This window comes from Crassostrea angulata, chromosome 6 (genome assembly GCF_025612915.1).
Source record: "Crassostrea angulata isolate pt1a10 chromosome 6, ASM2561291v2, whole genome shotgun sequence".
NCBI lineage: Eukaryota > Metazoa > Mollusca > Bivalvia > Ostreida > Ostreidae > Magallana > Magallana angulata.
In genome coordinates, this window is record NC_069116.1 from 58,969,463 (window position 1) to 58,997,458 (window position 27,996).

General features: G+C 36.2%; 1 protein-coding gene, 1 long non-coding RNA gene and 2 other non-coding genes across 10 annotated transcripts in view; 3 read left to right on the top strand and 1 right to left on the bottom strand.

The window, feature by feature from the left end:
• The window catches only part of LOC128188165 (uncharacterized), a 60,702-nt gene that overhangs the window by 21,327 nt on the left and 11,379 nt on the right, over positions 1–27,996 (top strand). Inside the window, exon 1 of one of the 7 annotated variants that reach the window (XM_052859050.1) lies at positions 2,199–2,375. The exons of 2 other annotated variants lie outside the window; for them this stretch is intronic. In XM_052859050.1, coding sequence (XP_052715010.1) covers positions 2,343–2,375 — 33 coding nt within the window. In that variant the 5' untranslated portion in view covers positions 2,199–2,342. Of the gene's footprint in view, positions 1–2,198; positions 2,376–12,533; positions 12,582–15,766; positions 16,102–22,103; positions 22,725–26,701; positions 27,004–27,996 lie in introns of those variants that run through there. 4 more of the 7 variants (XM_052859051.1, XM_052859053.1, XM_052859052.1 and 1 more) reach the window with 4 other exon arrangements.
• On the top strand, positions 11,779–11,851 carry Trnar-acg (transfer RNA arginine (anticodon ACG)). The gene has a single exon. It is a non-coding gene; the product is annotated as a tRNA-Arg (tRNA).
• Trnar-acg (transfer RNA arginine (anticodon ACG)) lies at positions 12,099–12,171 on the top strand. Its single transcript has one exon. It is a non-coding gene; the product is annotated as a tRNA-Arg (tRNA).
• On the bottom strand, positions 16,869–21,735 carry LOC128188189 (uncharacterized). Its single transcript, XR_008244133.1, has 2 exons — positions 21,597–21,735; positions 16,869–17,585 (listed from the first exon to the last, which is right to left on the bottom strand). It is a non-coding gene; the product is annotated as an uncharacterized LOC128188189 (long non-coding RNA).

A 27,996-nucleotide genomic window follows, 5' to 3' on the forward strand; every position in this document is an offset into this window, starting at 1 on the left:
ATAGCTTATACCCTATGCTTTACAACAACCAAAAAACTATTTATCTCTAAGGAAAAAATTGGGTCGACAGACAATGTACAAAATATATACATATTATATATATATATATATATATATATATATATATATATATATATATATATATATATATATATATATATATATATATATATATAAGTTATTGTTTGTGCACAAATAAGGGTTTCTAATACTGAATTAAAGTTATTGAAAAAATTTCTCAATTTCTTTATTTTTCCGTAGAGCTACATGTACAGCTAATAGATATAAACAGTTTTTTCCTTCCGCGGGAAAAAAAATTTACACTCAATATATTTACACCCGATTTTACAAGACACATAAAACACGGAAATCTACACGACAAGTCAAGTGATTGGTCACATCTCATGATTAATAAACAAAAATTATAGAGCAATATACAATCATGCCTGGAAATGATTAGCATGGTTTTCATGTCATAAATTTGCGAAAAACTAATTTCCGCTTATACTGTATATCAATTCATATCAAATGACAATCATCGTTTCGCACAAAAACCCGTCATTTTGTGCGGAACTGCAAACATGGCACTCTGTATGGATTAGGGCCGTGTGGTGGAACGCTATATTGACTGCGGTCTATCATCCCCAAACATCTGTCACCCTCAGTAGACAAATCAGCGAAAAACATCTATTGTACATCCGGGTGATTACAGGCTTAGCGACAATAGTCCACAGCCGGTACCCCGGTCTTTACGGCTTGTTAAGGACACTGCTATTGAGCTGTTATTGAACTCCATGTAATTAGGGTCTGATGTGCAGTAATCTAAACGCGAAGTCATCGGATCGCTATAAAGACCATCGCTTACTGTATTTAAAAATACACATAATGATGAGTTCACTGAAACATCTGTTTCCGATTTATTTTTTCTTAGTTTTCGATAGATGTTTTGCCTCCTCTTTTTCCAGACTTGGAGTTGTGTGGTAGTTAAGAAACCATTTTCTTTGATTAAAATGTTTGCGTATGAAGTTAGCTTCATTATTCGGGTTTGGGATTTTAATGTCTCATTTTAAATACTGATGATAGATTCTGACGAAGAAGATGAAAAGGTTGCATGCGATCCTTAAAGACATTCCCTCCCTGTTAACTTTAATTGGATTTCTGTGAGATACACTACACCTTTCCTTTGCTTCTGACTTCTTGTAATGTGAAATCATTTGTAAGTTAATTGAAATCTTATCATTTTCTCCCTCAGCTATGCTTTTAAATCATTAGAAATTCATTTTGTCGTTCCATCTTGTAATTGATTTTGCGTCCCTTGTCCTCAGTTGACAAAGAGACACGCTCCGGCTTTGTTTAAATAGACGAGGCAAATCCAGCGCTTCCGATCCCGCTAATTTATCCCCGAATGTCGTTCCCGACTCAACAGGAATAATGGAAGCATGAGACGGAAACTATGGATACCGACTCCGATTGGAAATTAATTGATGGACCTAACCATTAGGTGGTCGGATGCTCCCGATAAAATAAAAAACTTTAAATGATGTTATCTATTAGGCGAGGTCTTATTCTTCATCGATAATCTCAGAAGTTCGTCTTGTGCACAAATACTTTTTTTGCTGTTGATTTGGTTTCTATGCGTATTTTCTTTTCGGTTTTCCTTGGTTTCATATATACATTTTGTTGTGTAAAATGTGATTTAATGCCAAAAAACGATCATGTCCTGAACATAACGATTAATGTGCAGTGGTTTGCAATTTGTAGATGGGTTTTTTTTGTTAAAGGCAAAATTTCACGAACCATTGCTGATTAATTAGAAACGATAAGAAACCACCCAAGCAACTTCAATAAATGCTTTTAAAAATAAGTCAGAAGAACACAATTCCGTAATTAAACACATCTCGAGCTCGATCTCGGCGCACAAACGATGATTTCTAAATTAAATACCTCGCAGCAATTATACCAACAACAAACAAATGCAATGCAGATGATTCGCCGATAGAAGGTATTGGTTTTATCCGCGATCACTCGGATGGTAAACATTTACGTGTATATGTCTACCTGTCGTTAGCGGTATTAATTGCTTGTTGGTCCTAATTATCATTGACAGTTGGCGGCCCTCTCCGGATTATCGACTGGTATTACTTAACTAGTAGCGCGAGTAGGGCCCACTATCCTACAGTATATACATGTCTATTGATGGGGAGATCCAGCCGCATCAACTCTTAACAAGCAGTCAAAGGGGCGATTAAAGGTCCGAATGAAATCGCGGGAATATCATCTACAAGCAGACGGTGATAAATTGGCGTGTTGTTCTGATAAAAACTGTTTGAAATTGCTGTGAAATGGCTAGTGGATTTTTGAAATTGATAATCCAGGTATGTACAGTATGTGAGAGTCGTACCTACAAAGGGGGTAGGTGTTTACCGGGCCGTGGGTGGGCGGAAGTGAGCGCTCTCTGTGAACGACTCACCTTCACCTGGGAGAGGGAATGAACTCGTAAAAACACGTTCTTTACAATGTCTAGAGTTCGTAAAAACGACGTTCATTGGTATCCACTGTTTGAAAAAAACCCTTCTGATTAGAGAACGATTGTTAATGAAACTTCAAAACAAGGTCGTATTGAATTGCTGTAAAAAAAAATCTTTTGTTATATTACGATGGTAAATAAAATGAAATTTCACTGTTGTAAATTCTACAAGAGGCGATTTTGAAATTGTTTAGTTATTAATTTCTCGTGGTTTATGGGTTTGTTACATATATCAGGCACAAATATACGCACGTGGTAAATAACTGTTATATTATTCATCGTTTTCATGTTTTGAATTATTTTGACATTTTCACTTCCGGCACAAGTAGTACTTAATGCGTCAAGAAATGCGATACTCCTACTAAGTTTAGATATAACGGGTTTTGATGTTATATGTCAATCTGAATATAATTTAAGGTAATATGGGGCACTATCGAAATAAACAATAAAATTAAATGTAATTTTATATTTTTTTCCCCTAAAGTGCTACCTACATGTAACAGTGTAGCGCAATGCATGGGTTAGAGCGTTAAAAACGAACCTGTGCCATATGTTTGAAGTCCGCTGGGGCTACAATTTTTAACCATTTAAAAATGTTCATTTTTTTTACATTGATACCGGCATTGTCCCATGCCACCGTGAATGACCCCGTTTGACATTCTTCAGTTTGATTTTAAGAATTGTCAACACCAGATACGCGTATTCATGCTGCCGTAGTTTGGGGTAATACAAGTTGGAATTACCTGTGTCTTAGTCTTCAGAATCCTTAATTCACAATTTTATTATCAAATCGCGTCATATTTTCATATCACATAGATAGATATAATACTGTCATAAAAAGGCCTGCATACGGACAATTATTCAGTTGATCCTCTTAAAGTCTGTAAATTATTAATCGGGATGCGAAGGAACCATACGTTGATTCTGAGTTCACACACCGCCTTTATATACAAAAGTTCATTTTAAATTTTACCTGTAAAATTCTTAATGCCATGTAACTAGTTTTACCTTACAAAGATATTGAAGTTTAACTAAGGATTAAAAATCTTTCTTTTTAATTGTGTTTATATGATCATAAACCTCGACTGCAGACCTTGCAATTTGTACTGATTTGTGCATCATACAGTCGTGCTTTGGTAAACCCTGAAGTCGTTTTGGTATAAAATGGCTTTTTGTAGTCTAGGATTCCCAAACAGATGCCTCATTAATTGGATCAGAAGTGAAGAGTCTAGCGATGACACAAATCAGTGCTGGCAATGGCGGCCTCAACAATCGCCTCCTCGCGTGCTCACTATCTTTGACTTCTGTAAACGAACCAAAGCTTTCGACAAATGTGTATCGTTTATGGTAAACGTAATATTTTTCAAATTTATTTAGTGAAGCCTCACGATATCATCAATCGATGCCGCCCTGCATCTTCAAAAGCCCCATTAATCAAATAAGTGGTTTGCTTGGTCCTTTTCAAAACTAATTCATAAGCAATTGACTGGGACGAGAAACAAATCAGTTCAGGCTCCCCCCGGGGGATACGTGATCAATTCTAGGCTTGGGTCCGGTAGTCTTTTATCGAGTCTGGTGTCTTTCGTCGATACATCATGCACATCAGATTCTCTCAAAGTGACATTACTGTGGGTCAGTTTACTGGAATGGCTCCCTTTAGGGACCATCTGTATCCAGACTTTAGTCCTTCGGAAGGTCTCTGACCAGTACGGCGTAAACAAATTTATACAAGTTACCAATTCCGAACGGCTGAATAGAATAAAGAAATAATTTTTTTGTTCAGCCAAAACAATATCATCGAGAAAAGCTGTGAAAATCTGGGGGAAAAATCCTGTTTTATGTACAAGTTCTAGTCCAGTGCTAACCGCCTGCTTTGTCTTTATATTCTGGTTTCAATTCTACATAACTTATTAATTTAAAGCTTTTTCATTCGCATCGTAGAATAATTGTTCATATGATCTATTTTTAAATCAGAAAAACAGATGTAACTGTTCTCTTAATTAATAATCAAGGTTGATAATAAGGTTATCAAACTTTTACTTTTTGAAGTAAAGGAACGAAATGAGATTCTTAATAGAAAACCTGGTTGCTGGGTTTAGATCGTTTGTTTACCACGTGTTTCTGTTTCCGAAGCAAACAGTCGCCATTGTTTATTATCCGGGAAATAGGGAAAACGTTCTGCGAAATCTCACGTGGCAATAAAGCCAAATCTTCATTGCATACCGCAATTAAAAAAAAAAAATTTAATATCATTAAATTTTGTCCCGCTAACGTAGCAAACAAACCTATAAAAGTCTCGTATTAAGACGATCACTAGATTATAAAAGACGTTTATCATTCAAATCAACAAATTTCATCATGTTCACTTTCAATTTAGACCCACCCTTTATTTTTAAAGAAATTTACAATATGACAATAAACACACACCAGTATTTAATTACATGTATATTACAAAGAAAGTTAAATAATGCATGTTGTTATACTTTCATGTTAAATACTGAAATCTGATTGGTTAAGACGCAGTTAATAATATTTACTATTACCCTCAGCGTTTGCAACGCACTTGACAACGGGTAACATTAAAAAATGTTACATGCGCGAAAATTATGCGCGTACGGTTCGCTGTAGAATTCACGTTATTCCTATATAAAAGCAGTAAAATTTTCTTAAAAATTTTAAAAAAGACATTCAGTATAACAAAATAAATAGTGCCTGTTTGGGAGGATAACAGTTGAAATTGACACCCCTCGAAAACCTCCGCTTCGCGTCGGTTGACAATGGTTTTCTCGGGGTGTCAATTTCAACTGTTACCCTCCCAAACAGGCACTATTTATATAATAATATCGATTATTATACTTTCATTTTGAATACAAAACTCTGATTGGTTTAGACGCAGTTGATAATCCGTTCTATTACCTCAGCGTTAGCAACACACTTAGCAACGGGTAACATAACGAATTGTTACATGCGCGTAAATGATGCGCGTACGGTTCGCAGTAGATTTCAAGTCTTTCCTATAGAAAAGCATTTTTAAAAGTTTTCTTTAAAATTGACATTCAGTATAATAAAATAAATAGTGCCTGTTGGGAGGATAACAGTTGAAATCGACACCCCTCGAAAACCATGGTCAACCTCCGCTTCGCGTCGGTTGACAATGGTTTTCTCGGGGTGTCAATTTCAACTGTTACCCTCCCAAACAGGCACTATTTATATAATAGTTCAACAACTGATAATTGTTTATAATACTAAGAGAAAGTTAAGGTTTTATAAATCCTCTTTTTCTCGCTGTACGACTGTCACTGGGAGGTATCAGGATTAAAGGATTACCGCTTTGTAATGATGGGGGATTTGTTCAGATTATTTTTAAATTTCGTTTGTGTTTGTAACACCGTACCACGGCCAAAACTAAGGAATTTCCAGTCCGTTTTAGACTTATGAAATGACATGATGTGCTGCTTGCCAATTTAAACATATACTAAAAATGTAAGAGACGAGAAAGAAAGCAATGAATTATTATGAAATTTTCCGAGTTTACGATGTAACTAGAAACGCTGAAAATTCGTTTTTTGGAACTGGAAATTAGATTCTTGGCACACCGAAGTTTAATTAAAACTTCCACGTGTATCACCAACTGGTTTTGTTTTAGAAGCAAGAAAGAAAAAAACACCTTTAAAGTCTGTCTGTGAATGGAGAATTTCAATCTCTTTTAATTTCATTAGTTATAATGTTGAATAATTATATTCTTTTAACATTGAGATGTTTTCTCATATAATTGCATTGAATTGTAAAAAAGAAAAGAAAGAAATTAAAAACTAAGTGAACAATATTGAGTTAGCTGAAAACACCTTTAGTCATTGGTAATAAATTTGTTTTTCATTAGTGCTTGTAATAAGAAAGTCAAAAGTCCTTCCATAGTTATGGTGTTTACATTTTCCTAATGATCTCACTAAGTAGATTCTAGAATGATTTCATTTGACTACTTTCGGCGCATTTCCATAGCTCCATAAGTCCCTAGCAAGCCGAGTGAACCCAGACAGTAGTTTTTCCTCAAATCGAATTTTCTGCTCATTAAAAGCTTACATTCAGTGTACGTCAGAGGAGTTATGGAAAAGTAATTTGTCAAATTTTTACTTCTTTTGGAATCGATATTCCCAAGAAACCGCCATGTTGAGAGTGAGAGATGTCTTTAGGAACCTGCAGCCCTCGACTGATTGACGATTGGTACATTTCAGGGAAATGAATAGATCATTTAAAGGCTACTGTATCTATCCCGAATTCCCCGGAGATTTGAATTTGTACACATCTAAGAGCATTTTTGTATGTTCCTTTGCGGGCATCTTTGATTCCCATACATTTTAACATTGCGTGTTTTGTAGCAATGGTAATAAAACCTACATAAACCGATGTCGAAAAGAAAATCGAGTATACCATTGTCACGTGGCTTGTATTTTATAAATGACTATTTTATGTTAAGATTTTTTACAACATTAATTTCAATGGGAAAAACTGAGGTCGGTCTATATTATCCTAGCAATTGACTTTTATGTGAACGAAACGCGTTAGTTCATTTCAAATTTGATTTGCGCGAGGAAGCAAAGAGATGAAGCACTACAATAAAAATTGTCATTTCCATAAAAATACGTCGAATGCCACTTAGCAGTCAATACATTTGATAGAACACGATGGCTCGCGGAAACCAATAGGCCACCAATTCCAGAACAAATGTCTGATATCGCGATAATAACCGATCGCTTCCGATGCAGGCGTAAACTACGACGATCTCAATGATAATAGATGGGACAGGGCGCGTTTAAATCTTCCCCGTAATATGCCTTCTAAGCCATGTCAAGCTATTGTCACAACGAAGCTGACGATTTGTGTAGTTCCAACGCGAACCCGGCCATGTTTTAGTAGTGCGCTCTATGACGTCATTGCCTTTTGACGCTCAGAGCGAGGGCGATTATTGCAGGACTGTAAAATCACGTCAGTTGATCTAGATTTTGTATATAAACTTTATACGAACCATGCAATTATTGTCAATAAAATTAGTATGTCTTTTTATTATTTTTGGTGGACTACAGCCTACTCAGCTGTCTGCACTTTACGGAAAATTCTTCGAAATGTTAGTGTTGTCATCTAATTATGATTACCATCCAAATAAAAAAAAATATTTTCTAATGTTTTTGGAACAAACACAACAATGAATTTTCATGATAATAAAGATGTGTTTTGGATCCATTTTTCCTCCCAAGAAGATTGAAGTGGGTTCTCATCCCTCGTTCTGTTGAACTTGGCCTCGAATGGCGTGTTGTGACATCTGCAGTATTTGAATTTGTTCCCACCGTTTGTTTTTTATTTCGGGACATGATTCACATAATTGGCACAATTTACGTGGAATTAGAACGAACTTTGTAACTTGTTATGAATATAGATATTATACTAGCGCAAAGTACAAACGCCAGATAAACTCGATTTTAAAATTTCTCGTTTCCTTACGTGCAAATCATCCAAAATGTCGTCAGCTGATGTTTAAAAGATGCAAATGATATTGATCAAACTTTACATGTACAAAAAGGGTTCTTTGTTAGGTCTGAATCAGGAAAATATAAACAAATTATGGTTACGGTGATTAATCTTGACAGTTACGGTTTGAGGAAGACATTTTATTTCTAGGGGAGCCCGGAGGACGAGCCCGAGATCAATAGATGCTACTATGATTACGCATTTCTTGTCCTGCTTGACTTGGTACATACAGAGTTTGCAGTATTATTTGTACTCACACATTGAATCGCTACCGTGAGCGTTAATAGCTTAAGAATGCTGAAGTCGTTTAGTACGGATACGATAAGTCGCTCTCTAATTAACCAAAGTGTGATAAGTCTTGGTCAGAAATGATGTACATGTACTATTTTTTTTTTCACCCAGTAATTTTGCGGGCTGGAAATGAATGCATATTTCAAATAAAATTTGAGAGAAGTACTCGATAAATTCGTTGTAACATTAATGGTTGAAAATATTTTTGTTATGCATTCTGTTTTCGCTTTGGATGGTCTTTAATACCTTTTGCAGATTAATTGATCCAGATCTGCAATGATCATAGTAGCGAGTGACCTCGATCCAATTTACTCGTTATATAACATGGAATAGATTTCTCGTTGGTACAATTACTGCCTCGGCGCTAAATGATATCCTTGCTCATCAGTTCATGATGACTGTTCTGTTTGATTTTACCTACAATGTAAAGTAATGCCTCTCTAGTTTAACATGTATTATGAATACTCATAAAGAAAAAAAATATTATAAATCATTTGTTGTTTCAACGTACTGCATCTTAGAACTACATGTACGAATGATAGGATATAACATTTTTGTTGATTGCAAACACCATGCGTGAAAGCATTTCCTATGGCTGGAACCCTTCTTTTAAACTGAACAATTAGTTTAACTTAACTGATTTTAAATTTTCACTGATATATTTCGGCCGAAAGAATATAAGATCGGACTATAGTTTTTTTTTTTTTTGCTCATAAACTATTTAAACATGTTTTGCTTACTGCAGTAGCAAAACATTTCAGAAGCTGTTTTATGTATGAAATAGATATAGCCCCTATATCGTTTCTATTATCTTATAATTTACGACAATCGTATGCAGGCAAAGGCCACAAACCAGCAGTAAGCTCCCCTGAGGACCGGAGAGACAGTAAATTTGTTATAAATCCTGACAGATTCCCCGATAACTACCGGCAATGCGGTGTATTTTGGGATTTGGTCAAGTTTCCATCGGTCATTTCTGTGGATTGGAATTTCAGAATCATTGGATACTTTATCTGTTCCATGGAGTTTGATTGTCAGGAAGTGTGCAGCTACTGTAGGAATGTGATAAGAACTTTATTAATTTTGACGCGTGAAATGTTTTGTTTCTCATCTTTAAGACCGTTTCATTTCTTCAACAACAGCAACACACGTATAATGATATTTCCTGTTTGTTATCATTCAAACGTAATTATTACTGAGAAAAAGTATTGCCTATTTGAGAAACTATAACTGAACTAAGGCTATTGTTAGAATAGTTTCAATGGTTAAGAAACCCAGCTGCAATGCAAGTCAAAAAAATTAATTGACCTTTTCGTTTAATATTATATTACACATGTACATGTATACAATGTATGATATTTTAAGACACTGCTTTGTTTGGAATCTGACACATTTCACTGTTAGAGCCGAAGCCCTTGGCGATTGGCAGGATAAAAAGAAAGGGAAATGGAAAACAAAACGGCTTAACCTGACCATTATAAACCACTGATGAAACAAGAACACCCGGTGGCCCACATAGGTTTTAATCTTTCAAGATTTTTAGATTTTCAAGGTCCTGGTTTCAGAAGTGAATAGTAGAATGACGCGGTATTCTTCAGTTTGTAAGATAATAAGTGATTGTCAACTGTTTTGTTCAAAGTAGGTTCTCATTGTATCACACAGTAGAATTGGGCAGTATCGTAAAATTAACGAGGCTTGATGGTTATGGTGATTTTATGGTATTTTCTATCTCCGGACACAGAAGAGTTAGATTAATTTAATATGAATTCATACCGAACAAAAAGAATATTAAGATTTTATTTTAAATAGTTTAGTAAAGTACATATGTATAAGTAACATTGAAGATTTGTATGCACCGATTGTTAACAACCAAGTCAATTTAAATCATTTATCACATGTGAAGAGAAATATATCATTGCTTACATTAGAGTGATAAGATGCGAACAAAAACTTTTAAAGAATTACTTGCAATGAAAGATTCAAAAGAGGTGATCAATTTAGAATAAATGTTTTTAACATAAATATGCTATTTCAACAAAGATGTATTTTTAACGAGATAAATAAATCTGCTTTTTTATTGTTCACTTTCGTCAGAGATGCACGTGCTGCACGTGAAGAATGGAATTTTCCTCAATGAAGTGTCTGTTTGGATATGTAGAAATGTTGATGGATTAAGGCTGCTAGTCGGGGGCCGGGGATAAATTGTGGTTCCGTGGTAGTCTAAAAGGGACACGAGTCGACGGCTGACATTAAACTGTCACTTCTACATGCATAAAGCAGAATTTCAGAAACTCAAAACAATTAAACGAATTACTGAGTATCAGGACGCAGATCTCTGCAATATTTTATTTACCCACATCTTTGCCTGCTTCAAAGGAACCCTGGAAGATGTTAGACTAGATGATCTACAGATACTTGATGGGACCTCATCGTAAATTAATACTGATATCCGGCCATAAATTGACAGTTAGTAAAATACGGAATTTCAAGTGTTTTTCTTGTAAGTTTTCTTATTAAAGCACATCCCGAGTAAGTTTCTATTAGTTTTGATTAAGTGCTACCTAAATTACCGATGGATTCCCCGTGATATGGGGGTCTGCACCCACAAGAACTTTGCTTCAATTCGTCAGTTATTAACAAAACTACTTAAGCTTAATCAAATTTTAATATTCCAAGAGTCTGGATGCGTCTTTTTTATTTCCTTTTTATCGATTTTTGGACACTTATCCTCTGTTTAATAAATTAAGGATGACATTTATTCAAGCGCTCCGTCTGATGACAAATCGTTTTATCTGAGCTAAAGATACACAACTCTTCTCCTTTCATAGAATTTGTTTAGAAGTGACAGAGTTGTCTCGCTTTAAGAAAGTAAACAAATACTATTTGGAGTAAATAAGATTTTTTAAAAAAGCAATACGAATAAATAAATAAGTAAATAAATAGATAAACAAAGAAGCGCGTCGATTTGAAAAAAATGAAGTTAGGTCTGTCTGAAATGAAAAAAGAAAACAGCCCCTTCCATGAGTTGTGTTGTTGAGAGAGTTTTGTATAGCGGTGATGGAGAACAGAGATTACATCTGTCTATTTCTGACAACATGAAAAGTGCGCGCTGGTTACAACATTCTGTTCAAACATATACACCGGCTTTACCTGATAAAGAGAACCTATTAAATGAATATGAAGAAGTAAAGAGAAAAAAGGCCAGGAATAAAACTCCGCTTTACAGATAAAAAGACGGGGTTTAGTTGTATTTTGTTTCTAAATTCGACTGTAAACCTGTTTTAAATAATGTAAGAAAATATTCTTTTTTCTGGCGTGTTATGGTTGCTTGAACTCAGCGGCGCAATGTCAGCATTCATTTTGACTGAGAGGGAGGGGGGGGGGGGCTTGTACTATTTGCTACAATAACATGTACTGTGTATAAGGGTGTGTAGTACGGGCTCGTGGCGCAATGGATAACGCGTCTGACTACGGATCAGAAGATTCCAGGTTCGAATCCTGGCGAGCTCGTAAATTGTTTTTAGAACAGAACTCTTCCAGAAAGGCTTATTTCAACGCATAGTTTATCTTTTTGTGAATTTGTTATATGTATCTTTCTTTTGTGCACGGTTAATAAAAGGCTGTTTTTTTTAAAATACATTAAAGCCAACAAACGCAGCAACACAATGTCACCATTGGAGCGTCCCTAACCTGTGCTTAAAGGGGGTAATTTGCTTGCACTATTGGGCATCTGACCGTGTACATTCCCTCAAAGTCAGGGCTCGTGGCGCAATGGATAACGCGTCTGACTACGGATCAGAAGATTCCAGGTTCGAATCCTGGCGAGCTCGTAATTTTTTTTACGGAACATCTTTACAAAAATAGAGTAGAAGTACACCAAGATAGTTTTATGTTTTTTTTTTCTAGATGCGTTATATTTTTCTTTTTATGCTCTGAATAATAAAAACCCGTACAGATCAAAGTCAACCCATGTAGCACGAGTTCGTGAAGTTTACTCCCCAGAATAAAACTCCATCCAGCGTGACATATTTCTGCCATGCCTGTTGTTTCTGTAGATCGATTTTTTTCCGTTGTTTCTCTAATTAACTATGGATAAACACCTGACAGGATACAGCTAAGACTTTTGTTTCACCTGTAAAGATCTGCTCCCGATACCTTCTCCGGGGGTCTAAGACCCAGGCGCCCGTTCACGCCTGTCTCACCGGCCATGTTTCTGTTAATTGCTATGCTCTGTTTTCAGGTAAGCACTATTGATACATCTTTTTACTGACCCAATGGGTCGTTTATATTTCATGGGGTAGAGTTTTTTCTTTCCTTTTTTAATCTTAAGGGATTTATTTGCTATGTAACGTGATCAATTTACCATCAGGTTGGGCAATAAAGCGGAGAGGAAAGTGATAGGTATGTCGGATATGTAATTTATTCAAAACAATCAGTTGTTTTATTGATTTTTTTAACATAAATAGGGACCGTTGACCTTGCCGGGGAAAACTGACAGTGGTACATAATTATGTGACTCATCCTAAATATGTTTGTCACAGCGGTCCAAAAAATAAAATATTGATGGTATAAATATAGTAGGCACAAGGTGGATATTTACGTGATGTTTTGTACAAACATGTAGTAAATATTAATACACATTTTGATGTTAATATCGTACAAAACTTTCCAACATTGCCGACACTAAAAGTGTTTTCAGAATTTAAAATGCAGTAACATTTCCACCTGTTTCATTCTGATGTACCGGTAATATCGTCACAGTATTATTTGTTGTGATGCACTGATTGTACATAAACATATTTTATCCATTAGATTCATCACTTTAGCTATGCATTGTTTTAATGTGATCAAAGATGATAGGAGGTGCGTTTTCATTTTGCAAGAACTTTAATTGAATATAGCACTTCGTGCTTCGTGTGCTAAGCGGTATACTTGCTATTATCGACATTTTGCACTTTCATTTCTAGAGAGCTCACTTATTGCTTGCAGTTGTGTAAATTAACCCCTCGTACACCATTTGTTGAATTTTTGTTTATTTCATTTAAAAGTGTTAAAGCTCAGTAAGACATAACAGATGCGGAAAAGAAGGTTTTAAATCGTTACACGCCGAAAGTCTTGAAGAGCGCCGTACTCTTCCATTGCTTACTTTTGTTTATTGGTGGAGCATTTATTGGCCCGTTCTCGTCTTCTTTATGGGCCATAGTGCTCATCTGTCTAGTTCGTGCGGATGGGCCTCCTTCATCTTCTTTCTCTCAGTTTATTTGATAGTTTATTAAATAGGATGTCTGCATTATGTAAAAATGTTAACACGGTGAAACACTGATCCAATCTTTGTGTTGAATATTTTTTTTTAGATGTTTGTAGTTTTGAGAAACCGTTTTGCCCTCCCCCTTCTTCCTGTCTTTTCCCCTCAAAGATTTTAAATTGTGTCATTAGAGCAAAGTACGACTGTCCAATTCTTAAGACAAACTTGCAATTGGATATTTGCTTTGTCATTTTATTAATATCATAGGTTCAAACTAATTGGTCGGCGAATCGAATTTTGGCTTTGTGACCTTCTTGCAAATATTGCCTGTTTCTTGATTTTTATAAAAACTATTTATTTTTGTTCTTTAAAGTCACATTTCACTGAATTTACTGGATTTCAGATAAATTTTTCTGCCGATTTCTGCGATAAACACTAACTCTGCTTATCACGACAGTTTGACGAACAGAAACAGGCACTATCGACAAAAATCTATCAAAAAACAGGCCCCTGATTCGCCGTTAAACCACCTCGTATCGTTATTGAAAGTATTTCAAGAAACAAAACCTGTCTATTTATTTCATATCGACTTCCGCTTCCTAATCTCGCGCTTTCTCGTTATCAGCGAGGCTCGTGTCATGTTCCTACTTAACAGAGGACGACGTCTCGCATTTGACTTATTGAAATATATGTCAATATTCTGTCTTAATATCCTTTCACTTTCGAAACTGATAGGTTTGAAAATCGCTCTAATATGACTGATATTGAACAGAAACGGTCATAGTTCTTGAGGATTTTTTCCGTCCGATTTCACCCACCGGAACTTTGCCGCCCGAATTCCATGAAGTCGCTTTGACAGACAGAACTAACTGTTTGTTTTTTTGTTTTCCCTTTCTTCGATAACTCTCTCTAATAAATTGCTCCATCCATTCCTGGGTCCCCGGATACACGTCCGTAATCGATACGGTGTCACAGGACCCTTATCGTCCGGATGATCGCAAAATTTTCATTTCCGACTGACTTTAATTATATTTAAGAGCGAGCGTTTCCCGATCAATAGAGAAGCGTGAAAAGGTGATCGCTCTCCCGGGACAAAAAACGATGCGCGTCCTAAGCTCATTGCGGAATTAATTCCTCGTTTGCTGTTACAGTTTTATTGCGCTAAGAATATGGCGAGCAATCTCGACAATCGCTTCATACCATCTCACTCTCCTGCACTCGGTATCCGTGTAATGTATATTTGTTTTACGTGAATCAATTACAACATTCATTTTCACGTAATTAAGATAATGGGTATTAAATTTACTCGCATCAGAAACTCTCTATCTGTTAGAATGGTCCGTTCTTCTTGTCTGTCTACTAGCAGTAAAGCAGGTTTTAAAATAAGAAATAAGACTATTTGGTCCATTAAAGACCAGAAAGAGAAGAAAAAAAGCAGACACGAAAAAAAAATTCAGCACAGCTGTCCTATGAACTTGTCAAGTAGATGGATTTTTCTTGATTAGTGGCATATAATAATTAATCGTTAAAGTTTTCTGACTCTATCTTTTAGAATCGAACATGTCATGGGCGATTTAAGTTGTTAAATATCTCCTTAAGTATCTGTGTGTTGATGTGTCGGATTATCCTTCCATTTGACAGTTCGCTGCATTAGATTTGAATGCTTCCCGCAATTTCTTACACATACATGTACTTATACCTATGGTCCGTAAGACCGATTCTAAACTTTGGAAGAAATCCTAAATAAATTCCTCCTTGTCTGTATTAGTGTCACCATTGTTTGGTCGAGATCTTTGTGCAGCTTAGTCTTCCCCGTGTTTGTTACCGCCCCTGTTTGGTGTACTGGGTGTCCGGTGGCGTCTTATCTAATTAGAGAGGGTCATTAGCGCCCTCGGAATACCTCGGATGGCTTCCTCAGCGGGTGTTCTTTTTATGTTACGTCATCGTGCGTAACGTTGTTTTTATCGTTTATCTTTGTATGTAGTGGTCGTTATCTAACGTTGAACAACCTTAAGAAACCCGGGGGCTAAAGAGACAAAGATTTATATTTTACTTATAAGTACTTGATTTTTTACACGACGTATGAGGGAGGAAGTAGCAACAGTTCTTGAATTTTGAGCTCGTTTTGAATTTGAATTGGAAGGCAGTCAGTTTGCTTTTCATTCATTCAATCTACCCGTTGTTCCATTGAATTCGTGACCTTTTCTAATGAACTGAAAAGAAACGGAGGGTGACAGTTTTGTTTCGGAGACCTTTGTTTACATTCGGGGGACACCGAATGCCTCCCAAAGATAACACTGTTATTTTTAAATGAAAAACGGCAATTTCATCGGTGAAGGAATTTCTTTATTAACATTTTAAAAAGACTCGGATTTAGCTGTGTTGATTTGAGCCGATGATTTAGAATCGGCGATCTCGAGGAGGGGGAGTTTTACTGCTTTTTTGTCGTTTTGGGATCACATAAGTCAATTTTATCACCTTCATTTTCATCATTATGCCGGCAACTTCCCGCAATGTAAGTAACACCATACTTTATGATGAAACTACAATGCTTTATAAATTATAATTTCCAGTTATTTATTCTTTTATTGTACCTACAAATTAAAATATAACTCAATTTTCTTCACCATAAATTTAAAATTTGATCGTCCGCGTTCAAGGTTTCTGGGTCGACAAGTAGGTGTGAGGGCCTTCTCTCCTAGGGACGTATGAAACCCTATGATGTCCCATACTTTTTGTATTGTCTTATGAACACTAATCTCTATTACTTCTGTATATAAGTGCGATGACCACTGTTATAACAGCTGATCTGTGGGGCGTGATAAGCCCGAGACGACGGATTAACGTTGTGCAATTGTTGACATCTACTAATTCGATAAATAAATACAGCGATTAACTAATCCGGATTTCTGTAATCTACGAGTCAACAGTTACATAAAGAGAATTTGTGGAATAAGCGAATATCGAATTCCCTAAAGATAGATTTGTCTATTGAAGTTGATTAGTTCACTCTAATTCAAGATTTTATCATAAGTGAAAATTTATTCCTTTACATTTATCACAAAACCCTCTTTTAAGAAAATAATTTTATCGAGATAATTTTTACAAGAAAAAAACTTTAGGAAAAAGATTTTACACCATGCATGCTTAAGAAATACAACTGAATGATTCCAACTGTGAAAATTGAATTATTACCACAAACCTGACGATTACCTTATAAAATAAACGACGCCAAAAAAGTTTACAAAACAAAGGAATCATAATGCAAAGAAAAACAAAAAATTATTGTTAAAAAACATTTCATTTATTTTCACAAAAAATTGTTGTTTCTATTCGTTTTAAATTGCCCTGACCCTGGAGCTGAGGATAGAGAGAGAATCTTTATTGGAATAAGATGTAATTAATTTGATAAGAGAGTTCACAGAGAGTGTACTCCCGGGTCAAAGGAGGACCAGGTAAACAAACATACAGGTGTCTCTGTCCATACAGAACTCTGTCCATGCGCTGCATAGGAGGAAATACACCCACAATCCTAATAATTTGATTGTATCTCAACTAGTGCCCGGTTCCAGAAAATTAATATTATCTTGGTATCTCGTGTCCATTTTGGCATTTTGAGATGATTGGTTTGCTTCCTGGATTGGTTATGTATGTATAATGATTTGTACACGTGTATGTAGATAAGGACAGTAGTCGGCGGGTGAGTGGTATCTTTGAGGCAGCATGGATCTTGCTTTTCTATCATTCTGACAGTAGTTTTTACATTGGATCAAAGACAGATTAATCCCGTTGACCAGCCGAACGGCGGATTCCGGGGTTCTCGGTAAATAATCCGGTGTGTGCCGGTGCGAGAAATCCATCCGAATGGCTCCAGTCTCCCTCCCTCATCACATTCGATACACTGAAATTTGTCTGCATTATTGTTGATATCAGAACCCGACTCGTGTAACAGTGCACTGATAACGTTTCACAAAATGACATGACATTGTTCAGTTTTATCTGAAATGAACAAAAATAACTCGTCAACAATAGAATGACGTCATGCCTGTAGATCGAACGCTCTTAACCCCCTCCCCCCTTTCATAGTCCGTGGTTCTAAATGTCGCACTGTTCCCAGCGACAGTCATTGAGGATACGGACTCGGGGCCAGTCATATCGGGGACAACTGTTGTCATGATTTTAATGAACGTGACACTATCTGACCCGGGGTCATGAGTGTGTATCAAACTCCAGGATTACAAACAGGTCAATTGCGTCATGACACGATTGTTTTGCATTGATCTCTGATATTTTCGGTAAATTGAAAACAGTTCAAGTTTATGTAATATTTTATTATTATTTTTAAGGGGGATGGGGTTCGATGTATATTAATATGCCTTAATTCACTCAGGGTCTTCGATCATGTAAACCGTAGTAAAGTCAACGGGTGCTGAAAATAATAGAAACACTCTCTTTTGAGTGGGAATTTGTGTTTCCTTATTTGCCGCCCTGTGAAGCTACCCGCTGACTTCCCCTCTCGTCTTGTTGTTTGAAGCTCATGGGAAGCAAATTTTATAAAGCTCACAATAATAGACAGCCAATTTTTAATTGAATACGATAATGCCTGGCTGAGATTTTGTAGCTTTAATTGAACAATGAAAGTGTTTCTAAGTTTAATTATCACCAAAGCACCTGCAGTATTTATGGTTGAGATTTTCAGGAATTTAAGATTAACTTCCTTCAAGTTGCAATAAATCGAAGAATGAAAGCAATTTCGTTATATTACGACATTAAACGATTTACGGTATGTCGTAAACCAAGTAAGAAAAATGAAAAGAACATAAAATAAGACTGAAGGATATATTCTTGTGAATTGTCGTGGAGAATGTAGCGGCATGGTGTAAATCTATCAATAACACGACGGTATCCGCGGCCGGGGAGGCTGATTCAAAGATTATCCCTAAACGGTTTTAGAACACCTCTAAGCATCGTTACCAAGGTTACGAAAACAATTGTCACTTAGGAACATTTTCAGGGCTGTCTCTTGCAGTAAATGCTCTCTCATTTTGGATGTTAGAAAGTAATCTAATAATGACAGCACATCTATCGATTTCTGACATTGAATTCCAGCCGTATAGATTTTGAACAAATAATCAAGTTAAAAGAAATTAATCTATGTCTTTATGTAAATGCATTGCATTTCCATGGCGGCTAATTTGAAACAAGATAAATTCATTATTGGGGAGACGGAATGCTGTGAGATTATATTCTATAATTAATTACCATGTCTTATTTTTCTTTCTCATTACTCAACCCAAAAGGATGGGATTACAACAAAAAATCTATAAAACCTTTCCTCCGACATCAAATTAAGCAGTGATAGTTTTCCTGTTTTTTATGCACCGTCTTTTCTATTCTATTGAGTTCCAATGTAAATCCGGAAATTAACGTGTCTATCCAAAATTCTGAGCAGATACGGATCGATATCCGATTAGACACAAGAAGAAGATCCATCTTGCCGTTGTCTTGTGCTACAGTCATCCAACACTAATTAAATTTAGGACTTAGACCTCCGCTGGATCTTATCGATGGTTTCCCCGGAGTCCAATCTGATTTGACGGAGACTTGTAACTTAATCCCCACTCCAGTGTCTTTTTTGAGAAATATTGACATTTCTCTACTTTCTTGCATGTTTTAGAGAAATATCTGTCCTTAAATTGCAGCAGCTACTGTCCTAACCTTTTCCCTCTCCTTTGCTGGGTTATGCGATGATATTTCAGGTTTTGCACCCACCCACTTCTATACTTGTTTGCAACCCTTCTAGCCACACCAAAAGCCTGATGCGTACAAATATGTTTCTTTCATGTATTATGGAACATGACATTAACTACTAAAATATTACATATGCAATTCACTCTACATTATAGTACTATGGTAAATGGATTCATGTATTGTATAACTACATGTACTTGTATCTGATGTAATTCTAAGAAAAAAGAAAATAATCCTTCAAACCAACACAAACAGCAGGTGATGAAAGCAACACCACACGACCACTGAATTGCTACTAACACCGTTAAAAACAAGATATCCGAAAGCCCAGTCACTGGCAGCAACATTTCTGCTGCAAGAAACAATGGTTGCACTATATGTCTTGGAGGAACATCACCAAAAGGTCCAACCCTAGAGGCAATACTGGTCGTTGCATTTTGATTTTCTCATTAATCATTTTATTTAATTATACATGTACTGGAATACGAATTGTAAACTTACAAGCTTTATATCACAATCAAATCAATTTCTTTGTTAAATCAGAGCATTAGTATCACCTTGCTAGACAGTTCCACCTGGTTCTGCCAGTAACGGGCCCACCAATAAGTAGTCTTAAACCGTGAGTCAGACAATTATCAAAATACAGAATCATTATTTTACCGAGACACTTTATCAGATGCTCTTGAAAGACATAAATGATCGGCAAATGGATAAAGAAAGGCTGGGGAGACGAGCAGAATGTTTGCCGAAAACTTTTGATGGTGAGAACCAATTGTAAAAGCAAAGCTCAGATCGCAATGAACGAGAAAAGATCCCAAGAAAAGTTTTAATAATAAAGTAATTCAGATGCCAAGTTAACTAGTTGCTCATCAAAATCGTCGAAAATGTCTTTTGAAGGCTGAAGTGCAAGGTGTAATTTGTTTCAGACCGTTATCTGCTCCCTATCGACTAAGCGTGTTTACTTTTTAGATTGAATTCAGTATACGCCTCTGCTTGTTCTATGTAACTTTATATGTTATCTTCTAAATGCTGCATTTCTTCACAAAAGTGAAATGCCCTCATCTGAATCATAAAAAAGAGAAATTCCGGGAGCCGATGTAAGGTTTTTCATATATCGTGCGCGTGCTTGCATGAGGGGCTTCATTCACGCACCCATCATAGACCTCAAGTAGACCCCTGAACAAAGTCTGCCTATTTGGTTTGAGAACAGTCTCCCTATTGAGGCGGCCGACAAGGGGCCTTATAGTACCACTAGTGATGCAACTGGATGATACAGCCCTTCAGAGGCGGATCCAGCAATTTGGAAAAGGGGGGGTTCCAATTAATGATAATCAATACGTGCAAAATTCATTATTTTTCAACAAACAAGGCCTTTTGAACGTTTTCCATGCGTAAATTTAATTAACAGTTATCTCGTCAATATCTACATGTATTTCATACCTATTTTAATATCAGAGTGCACTGCATTTATTAAGCGTTTTGGGTTCGGTAAGGAAGATTTGCACAATTTCTAGCCTTAGAAAAAAAACAAGTCTCCAGCAATGAGAACGTGCGTCTATGCTTAATAGAAAGAAACACTAAAAACAAAAAAAAACAACAAAATGATTCAGACTTATTACGACAAGCTATTATAAATATGAATTTTTTGGTAATTTTTTTTATGTCTATGATGTTTAAATTCTGAACTATTTATCGATTTTGATTTCTATTGATTGCATTCTTAAATAAAGGTCTAAATGATAGGATATGACAAAAAATGCATGGGGATACTTTATCTGCTGAATAGATTGTACATGTGTAATACAATGGTACAAGCAATAGTCGTCCCAGGGAACTTGATGTGACCTCTGTAATGGTGCGCAACATTACCTGGCACTAGTACAGATGCGATCATATTCAAGAAAGTTGTGAAAAGTTGTGCATTTATATAATGGTTTACATATAAACCCCTTACACGGTATTTTTATAACGTAATTTCCTATTCTTGGGGGGGGGGGGGCTTCGTTTGTGATTCAGGTATTAAGGTAGCTAGCATTCCAGAAAAATAGCATAACCCGCATAAGAAATTCTTTAAATGAGCAATTTTAAAAGCATTTATTTGAAATAATTAAAGTATTATGGTATAAATGGGAAAAATTGCCTTTAAATAGGCATTACAAGTTTTCCAAATAATTCATATGTCCCAGAGAAAGGGGGGGTTCCGACCCCCGGAACCCCCCCTCTGGATCCGCCAATGCCCTTAACACTGTACATACTTACCTAACCTCTTCGTTTCTGTCCTATGTCAAATCACGTGGTCGTCATGGAAATAGATATATAATATTTCTGTCCTTTCTGGTCGTTTGTCATTTGATATCATAACTATTATATGTGGTGCATTTTAAGCATTTCACCTCCGATTGATTGGAGGTAGAGTGTGTGAGCTGCGATAAAAATCAATATGGCAGTGACGCCAGTCTCTAGTGATAGTGAGATGTGGAGCTAGAGAGGTTAACTGTGCTGAACACAGTACCACCGCGGGCTATTGTTTCACTAGGTTGTTAGCAAGACACTAAAAGGACCACTTCGTCCACTGATTACTATATTGCCTGAACGCCGCGCTAAGGTTTCTTCTATAGTTTTGGATCGTGTGAACTGAATTGGAACGCCAGATTTCGGCATTTCTTTAACAATCAGTGAAATACAATAATCTCCATTTTGGCCGTCACTAACTATACGGTACTGATTGGTTTTAAGGCGGTTTTGACGTTTTGTTGATCTGGTCATCCTTTGGGAAATTAAGTAAAAGCAATTTACCTGATGTGAAACCTGACATAAACGACCGCTTGTTTGCTTTCGCTCTTGCACTGTGCGTGTATTATAAGTATTTTTATTCTCGCGCACGTGCTAAAAACGCAAACTGCAGGGAGTATGTTTTGGACGGGCATACGCTCCGAGCCCGTTAATAACAGAGGATAGGAGATGTTAATGTGATTACAAGAATACCGACTTAACGGTGTCTTATTGTTTTCTCCTGGAGAGTTTAATATTTAATAGTGTTGCCTCGGCATATTTTCCATCACTTTCACTGTTTTCGTGTGAGACAGAGCTTCAGGTATTCAGCTGAGCTCGGTCTGTTCTGGGACAGTGCTTACACCGGCGTGCGATGACACTTGTTCACGAGTGGTCTTGTTGGTATTTCAAATATTACGACATTGTTGTGCCGGTTTTCGGTCCGTCAGTGGAATGACCGCCACCTGTCGGTGTAATTAAGAAATTGAGCTGGACCAGATAGAGACTGTCTCCATCTTTGTATAGGGACTTTAACTATTACCGAGGAAGTTTATCTTGACATCACCCTGATTACCGAGGCTAAGGACCACTATGGGCCTGACAGGAAAATTAGAGGTATATGTTGTTGATCATTTTCTCTTTTCAATCTGATGTAAGTTGAGTAGTATTGTTTGAGATATTTAAAAGTTGTCTGAAATAGAAAGGAGCATAGACCGTCGATAAGACTAAAAAACGACACACATCTTGTTCAAATTCAATTTTGTGTCCGTACAATGATTTTAGATATCAACAACCTCTCCTAAGAAATATACATAACCAGGTTTGCGCTATATAAAAATATAAATCAGATTTTTTTTTAATTTAACGAGGACTTTGATTGGACACGCTGAGTGATAACAGTCTATATTAAGTCTATTTAGTCGTTTTATTTTGTCCATTGGACTATACCAGACGATAGACTGATGAAGAACAAAATGAGGAAAAATTCATTATATTGATAACGATGGAAATTAAATAATTGCATTGTTATAAGACCGTTCTAGAGATGTTTGATGTATCTGTCCCGTTCCAATTACTGAGTATACGTTATTCAGTCTCGAATGCTGCTTCATTGATGTGCAAAGAATCGGGAACGATGCAAGCCTTGATTGAATCTAGATAACAATTCATTCCTTCCGTCCTTCCCCTATTGTTTCTGATCGTTCGGGGCCATAAATTGTTGTTCACTTTACATTTTGTGTCCCCATAATGATATTTAAGGCTCCGCCGCATTGCACGAACTATCTCATTACTTCTTATGTACGCAGAGAGCGCTCTCCGCCAAAGTAAAAGTCGATTGAAAAAATAATTTGGGAAGCTACATGGTGTCTTTTTGGTGAGATGGATGGGCTGATGGAGTTATGATCGATTTCGCGTTACAGCCTGTCCGCCAGGGATTAATGAAGTAGGCCTCATCCCTACCACGGTTCCTCCAGCCAAAACGATACATCGCCGAAAATACAGTCTGCTTCCTCAAAACTGACACGAGAGAGAGAGAGAGAGAGAGAGAGAGAGAGAGAGAGAGAGAGAGAGAGAGAGAGAGAGAGAGAGAGAGAGATTGTTGTCATGCTAGGTCGTGCATATTATATCCAGAGATCTGTATTTTGTAATTTCTGCAATTTTTATTTTCGAAACGTTTTCGTATTTCTAAGGAAAGGTGATTTATTTATCAAGTAGTTTTAGATTCGGGAGCGATATGTCTTCTTTTAACTGAAATCAAAGAGTTTTGGCGTGTTTACTTCCCTGTATACTCCGTTGAGAGATCAATTGTTCAGATACTCCATCACCCGTAGCGTTTATTTTTTTTTAATGATATATATTCAATATTCATAATATTGTACTTTTCAAAACGTTTCCCACTAACAATGTGTAGATAGTCAGCAGTTTGACTTCGGCGTTTTAATTGTCACTTAAGTTTTATTATTCAGACTTTAGACTGTTACTTCAATTTAGAGTTCTAGTATCGATGGCAAAGCCGCTATAGCTATGACTAAGAGAGATACTTTAGAATCATATATATTCGTTGCTTTTGTGAATTTCATAGAAACTCTTCACCCACGAGTTTATATTTTCTCAGAATTATTGGTTTTACTTGGTTTTTGACGAATATTAACGTCCATGAAACGCTGGGGTTAGCTACATGTATATTAGGATTGAGGAAATGAAATAAATAGTATTTATGCTGCGTATTTTTAATTTTCTTTGACTTTTTCACATCCCCTGTATACAGTTTTTCAGAAAACTGCATGAAAATTTTTAAAACGTAAAATCTATTTGATTTGAACATATTTTTATTGTACAAAAATACAATTGGGATTGGGCACAAGTTCCATAACTTAGACCGCCCTCGCCCTCTCTATTTGTTGTCATGAATATTTTATACCACATTAATGCAAATTCAAATATTTTGCTTTTGATGTTGTTCGATTCGCTGCACCTATTTTTATTAACGTCTTTTTATTTGGTTTCAGTGCATTTTCCGAAATTGTTGCTATCTAATTCGTATTTTGCTGCAAATTTTGTATATAACTAATCGTGTAAGCGATGTACTTATGATATGTCTCAACAAGATTTTTTTTTTCTTTCGGCTCTGAGCGTGTCGTATTCTGTTGAATAAACAACCTTCAAGTTGTCAAAGAGATTTATCTGAACCAAAGAAAAATTACATAAATATTCGAAATATCGCTCACTGTGAAAATATTTGGTACAATAGGCACCCAGCCCTGCTGACCGGAAGTAGTCGGATTACTAATAAGATCGGTTACGATACGTTTATTATCCCGGAAAAGACCATATTTCTCAGTAATGTACATAGCCCGGGGGTATATTGTGTATTAGTTTCTATAGATACTAGGTTTATTTATCTAAATGACTGTTTCTATAGATACTAGGTTTATTTATCTAGATGACTGTTCACTAAGTACGTAGGGTTTTTTGTTGGCTAAGAAATTACCGGACTGAGAAATGAGGTTTCAATTAAGTTCACATACAGCTTCGATAAATACCACCATGTGTATTGGCGTACATAAATTACAGAACCTTCATCCTTTCAATTTAATGAACCGGTTGGGTCCTCGTATCCGATTTATTTGTTCAGTATTGATGTGCCTGGCACAACATGAGTTTATTTTGTACTAATTTCAATAAAATACTGGTACATCGTTTTTATTTCTAACAAAATTTCTCAAAAGTTTGTATCATCTATTTTTATTTAAAAACACGCTACGAATGTAAAATTATTTCAAAATCAATATTTCTACTTGTGTATTGTAATTTCAGATGGCCTAGAGGTACTAACATTCAATTTTTATCTGAACAACTGATCCCTGCAACAGCAATACTATTTCTAAAAGTTTAAATTGTAGCGCTAAAATCACAAAAGGAAATCAGAGGAAAAAATAAAACCCGCGAATGAATCATGGAAAAAAACTTTTAAAAAAGAAGCTAAAAACAGACATGCAGGTAACCGATTATCTGAACTCCAAATATTTCAGTTTTAAATCTCCAAGGCTACCCCACCTGTGCATACAGCCGATCTATTGACAACTTTTCTGGTCGGTAAAATATTTTTCTTAATCATCAGGTTCGACAAAATCCACATTATGTTTTTTTTAAACTTTGTTACCAGGCGAGGTGACGGCCTTTGTGCGGGGATTGGTGCTTTAAAGCTCGAGTAACCGGGTACAAAGAAACGTTTCTATAACGACATCAATTCATTTGTTGGAGTCAACCAAGCTCTAAAATCTTAAATCAAGGGGCCATCCAGAGGGTAGACTGGGTTGAAAGCGTTTAAATTTTAAGACAGTCACAACTTCAAATTATATTAAAAATGTTTGGCAAAAAAAGTGATAAGACAATGATGAAAATTATACGTGTACGCTGTAATACGAATAAGCGATTTTCGAGTAAAAAGGTACTTGTACATGCATTTGATGGCTCTGCCACTTTCTATTTTACACATTTGACGTTAATACAAATTCAGTATTCATTCTTCCCTCAGCTATCTTGTCATTCTAACTTCCTGTCTCTGTTGTCAAATTTATGCGCCCTCGGGTAGAGGGCATCAAAGGTCACCTGTAAATTATGTAATCATTGTTTTATCAGCATCAAGGTACAGCAAACGATACTGAGTCATTAATTCCTGTTTTTTAATTATTGGTTCCTAAATCCGTCGATCCCTCCATTGATCAGAGCTTACTTTCTTTCCGTTTCGGAGCAGGGAGTATTTACATAAGTTTGAGTTGTTTGAATTCCTGATATCCTTATTATGACTCCGGGAGCTGTTCCATTATTTATAAAACCAATTGAATGCATTAAATGATTTGGGAAAATTGAAACAATGGAATAAAGCCCACACCAGATGTCGATACAAGCTGAGAACAATGCAGCCGTACCACAGAAAGCTTTTTAAAATCTTAACTTTCCTGAAACAACAAATGTATCTGTAAGTTTTACACAAGGACAAGACTGGTCTCTGCTGTTCCATCCCCTTACGCATGAGAACCCCCTCTCCACGCTCATTGCGTGACGCTATAATGAGGCTACAGCGGGGGTAGCGACTACTCCCTTTCTATTGCTGTCAATGTTTTTGAAATACTTAGTAATATCAAATTCATCGTAAAAAATGTCTCTTTGTTGATGTATGTCATCAGCTATCTCGGAGATCTATACGTAATTCACCAGCAGGTGCCCGGTAATAGTTCGGGTGTCGGACGGTGGTAAGCTCCCGCCAGTGGGAGTTATTCTCGTAAAGAGAAAGGGAAAGAGAAACTCTCTATGACTAGACTGTCTTCTCATCATGATCAGTCTCTGTCGCGGAAAGGAAAATATCGAAAAGTACGCGCTCTGTAAGAAGGTAAGAAACCCAGAATTTAATCAGCAGTTTTTATACTTGTAATCATATAGTTTAAACTGTAAATACATGTATATAAATCGAATACTCAGTATATACATGGTCGTTAAACTCTCTATGGCATCTGAGTTTCTCTACAATTATATTACATGTAAGTCCCTTGAATTGGTGTTTGAAGCATCTCTTTGGCATGTTTAAGATACACGAGGAATACTGAAGCTCATTGGTTTTGGTTGTGCGTTGAAGAATTGGGTATCGCAAAGATGAAAGTCGTTAATTGTGGCTGTTACAGAGTTTGACGGAGTTATCGCTCTTTTAACATACTTATGCATTTATTTTCAATTAATTTTTTTTAAATCATTCCCTTTATTAATTAATGTAACGAAGCACATCAATTAGTTCTTTAGGTTTAAATTAAATAAATAAAAATACTACTCAGGAATGACGAAATTAACTCGAGTACTAATACCAGCATTAGCATATGGAGGAACAAATTAAGTACACGTTGCTTTAAAGTCTTATTATGATGTGACCGTATCTACTGTAGATGCACATCCGTCCATTAGAGAGGTGTTTTTGTTTACAGTCGATTGAGATAAAATCGAACTGACCGCAGTTAGCAACGGGAGATAACTCTTATCATTTTCATCGGACTGTGAGAGTTATCTTCCCATGTGTATTGATCTACACGATAAGCGACTGAATGTCATTACCATTAGCAAATAAGTTTTGTAATCTCCAATACGATGAGGTTTTTTTTATTCCAATATGTAGAAAAAGAACAAAAAAGCAAATTCGTTGAATGCCCTTTTTATTAAAATATTAATAAATTTAGTCGTAATTTTATAACTTAAAAAAAAATAATTCTTAGACTATATAAATCTGTCAGCACACGATGACAATTTCTCCAAATATAAAACAATTCCGTTGCCACGCATTCCAGTGTCAGTAAAATGCCTAACATGCGACGAGTGCATCATGTTCCTGTAAATAACA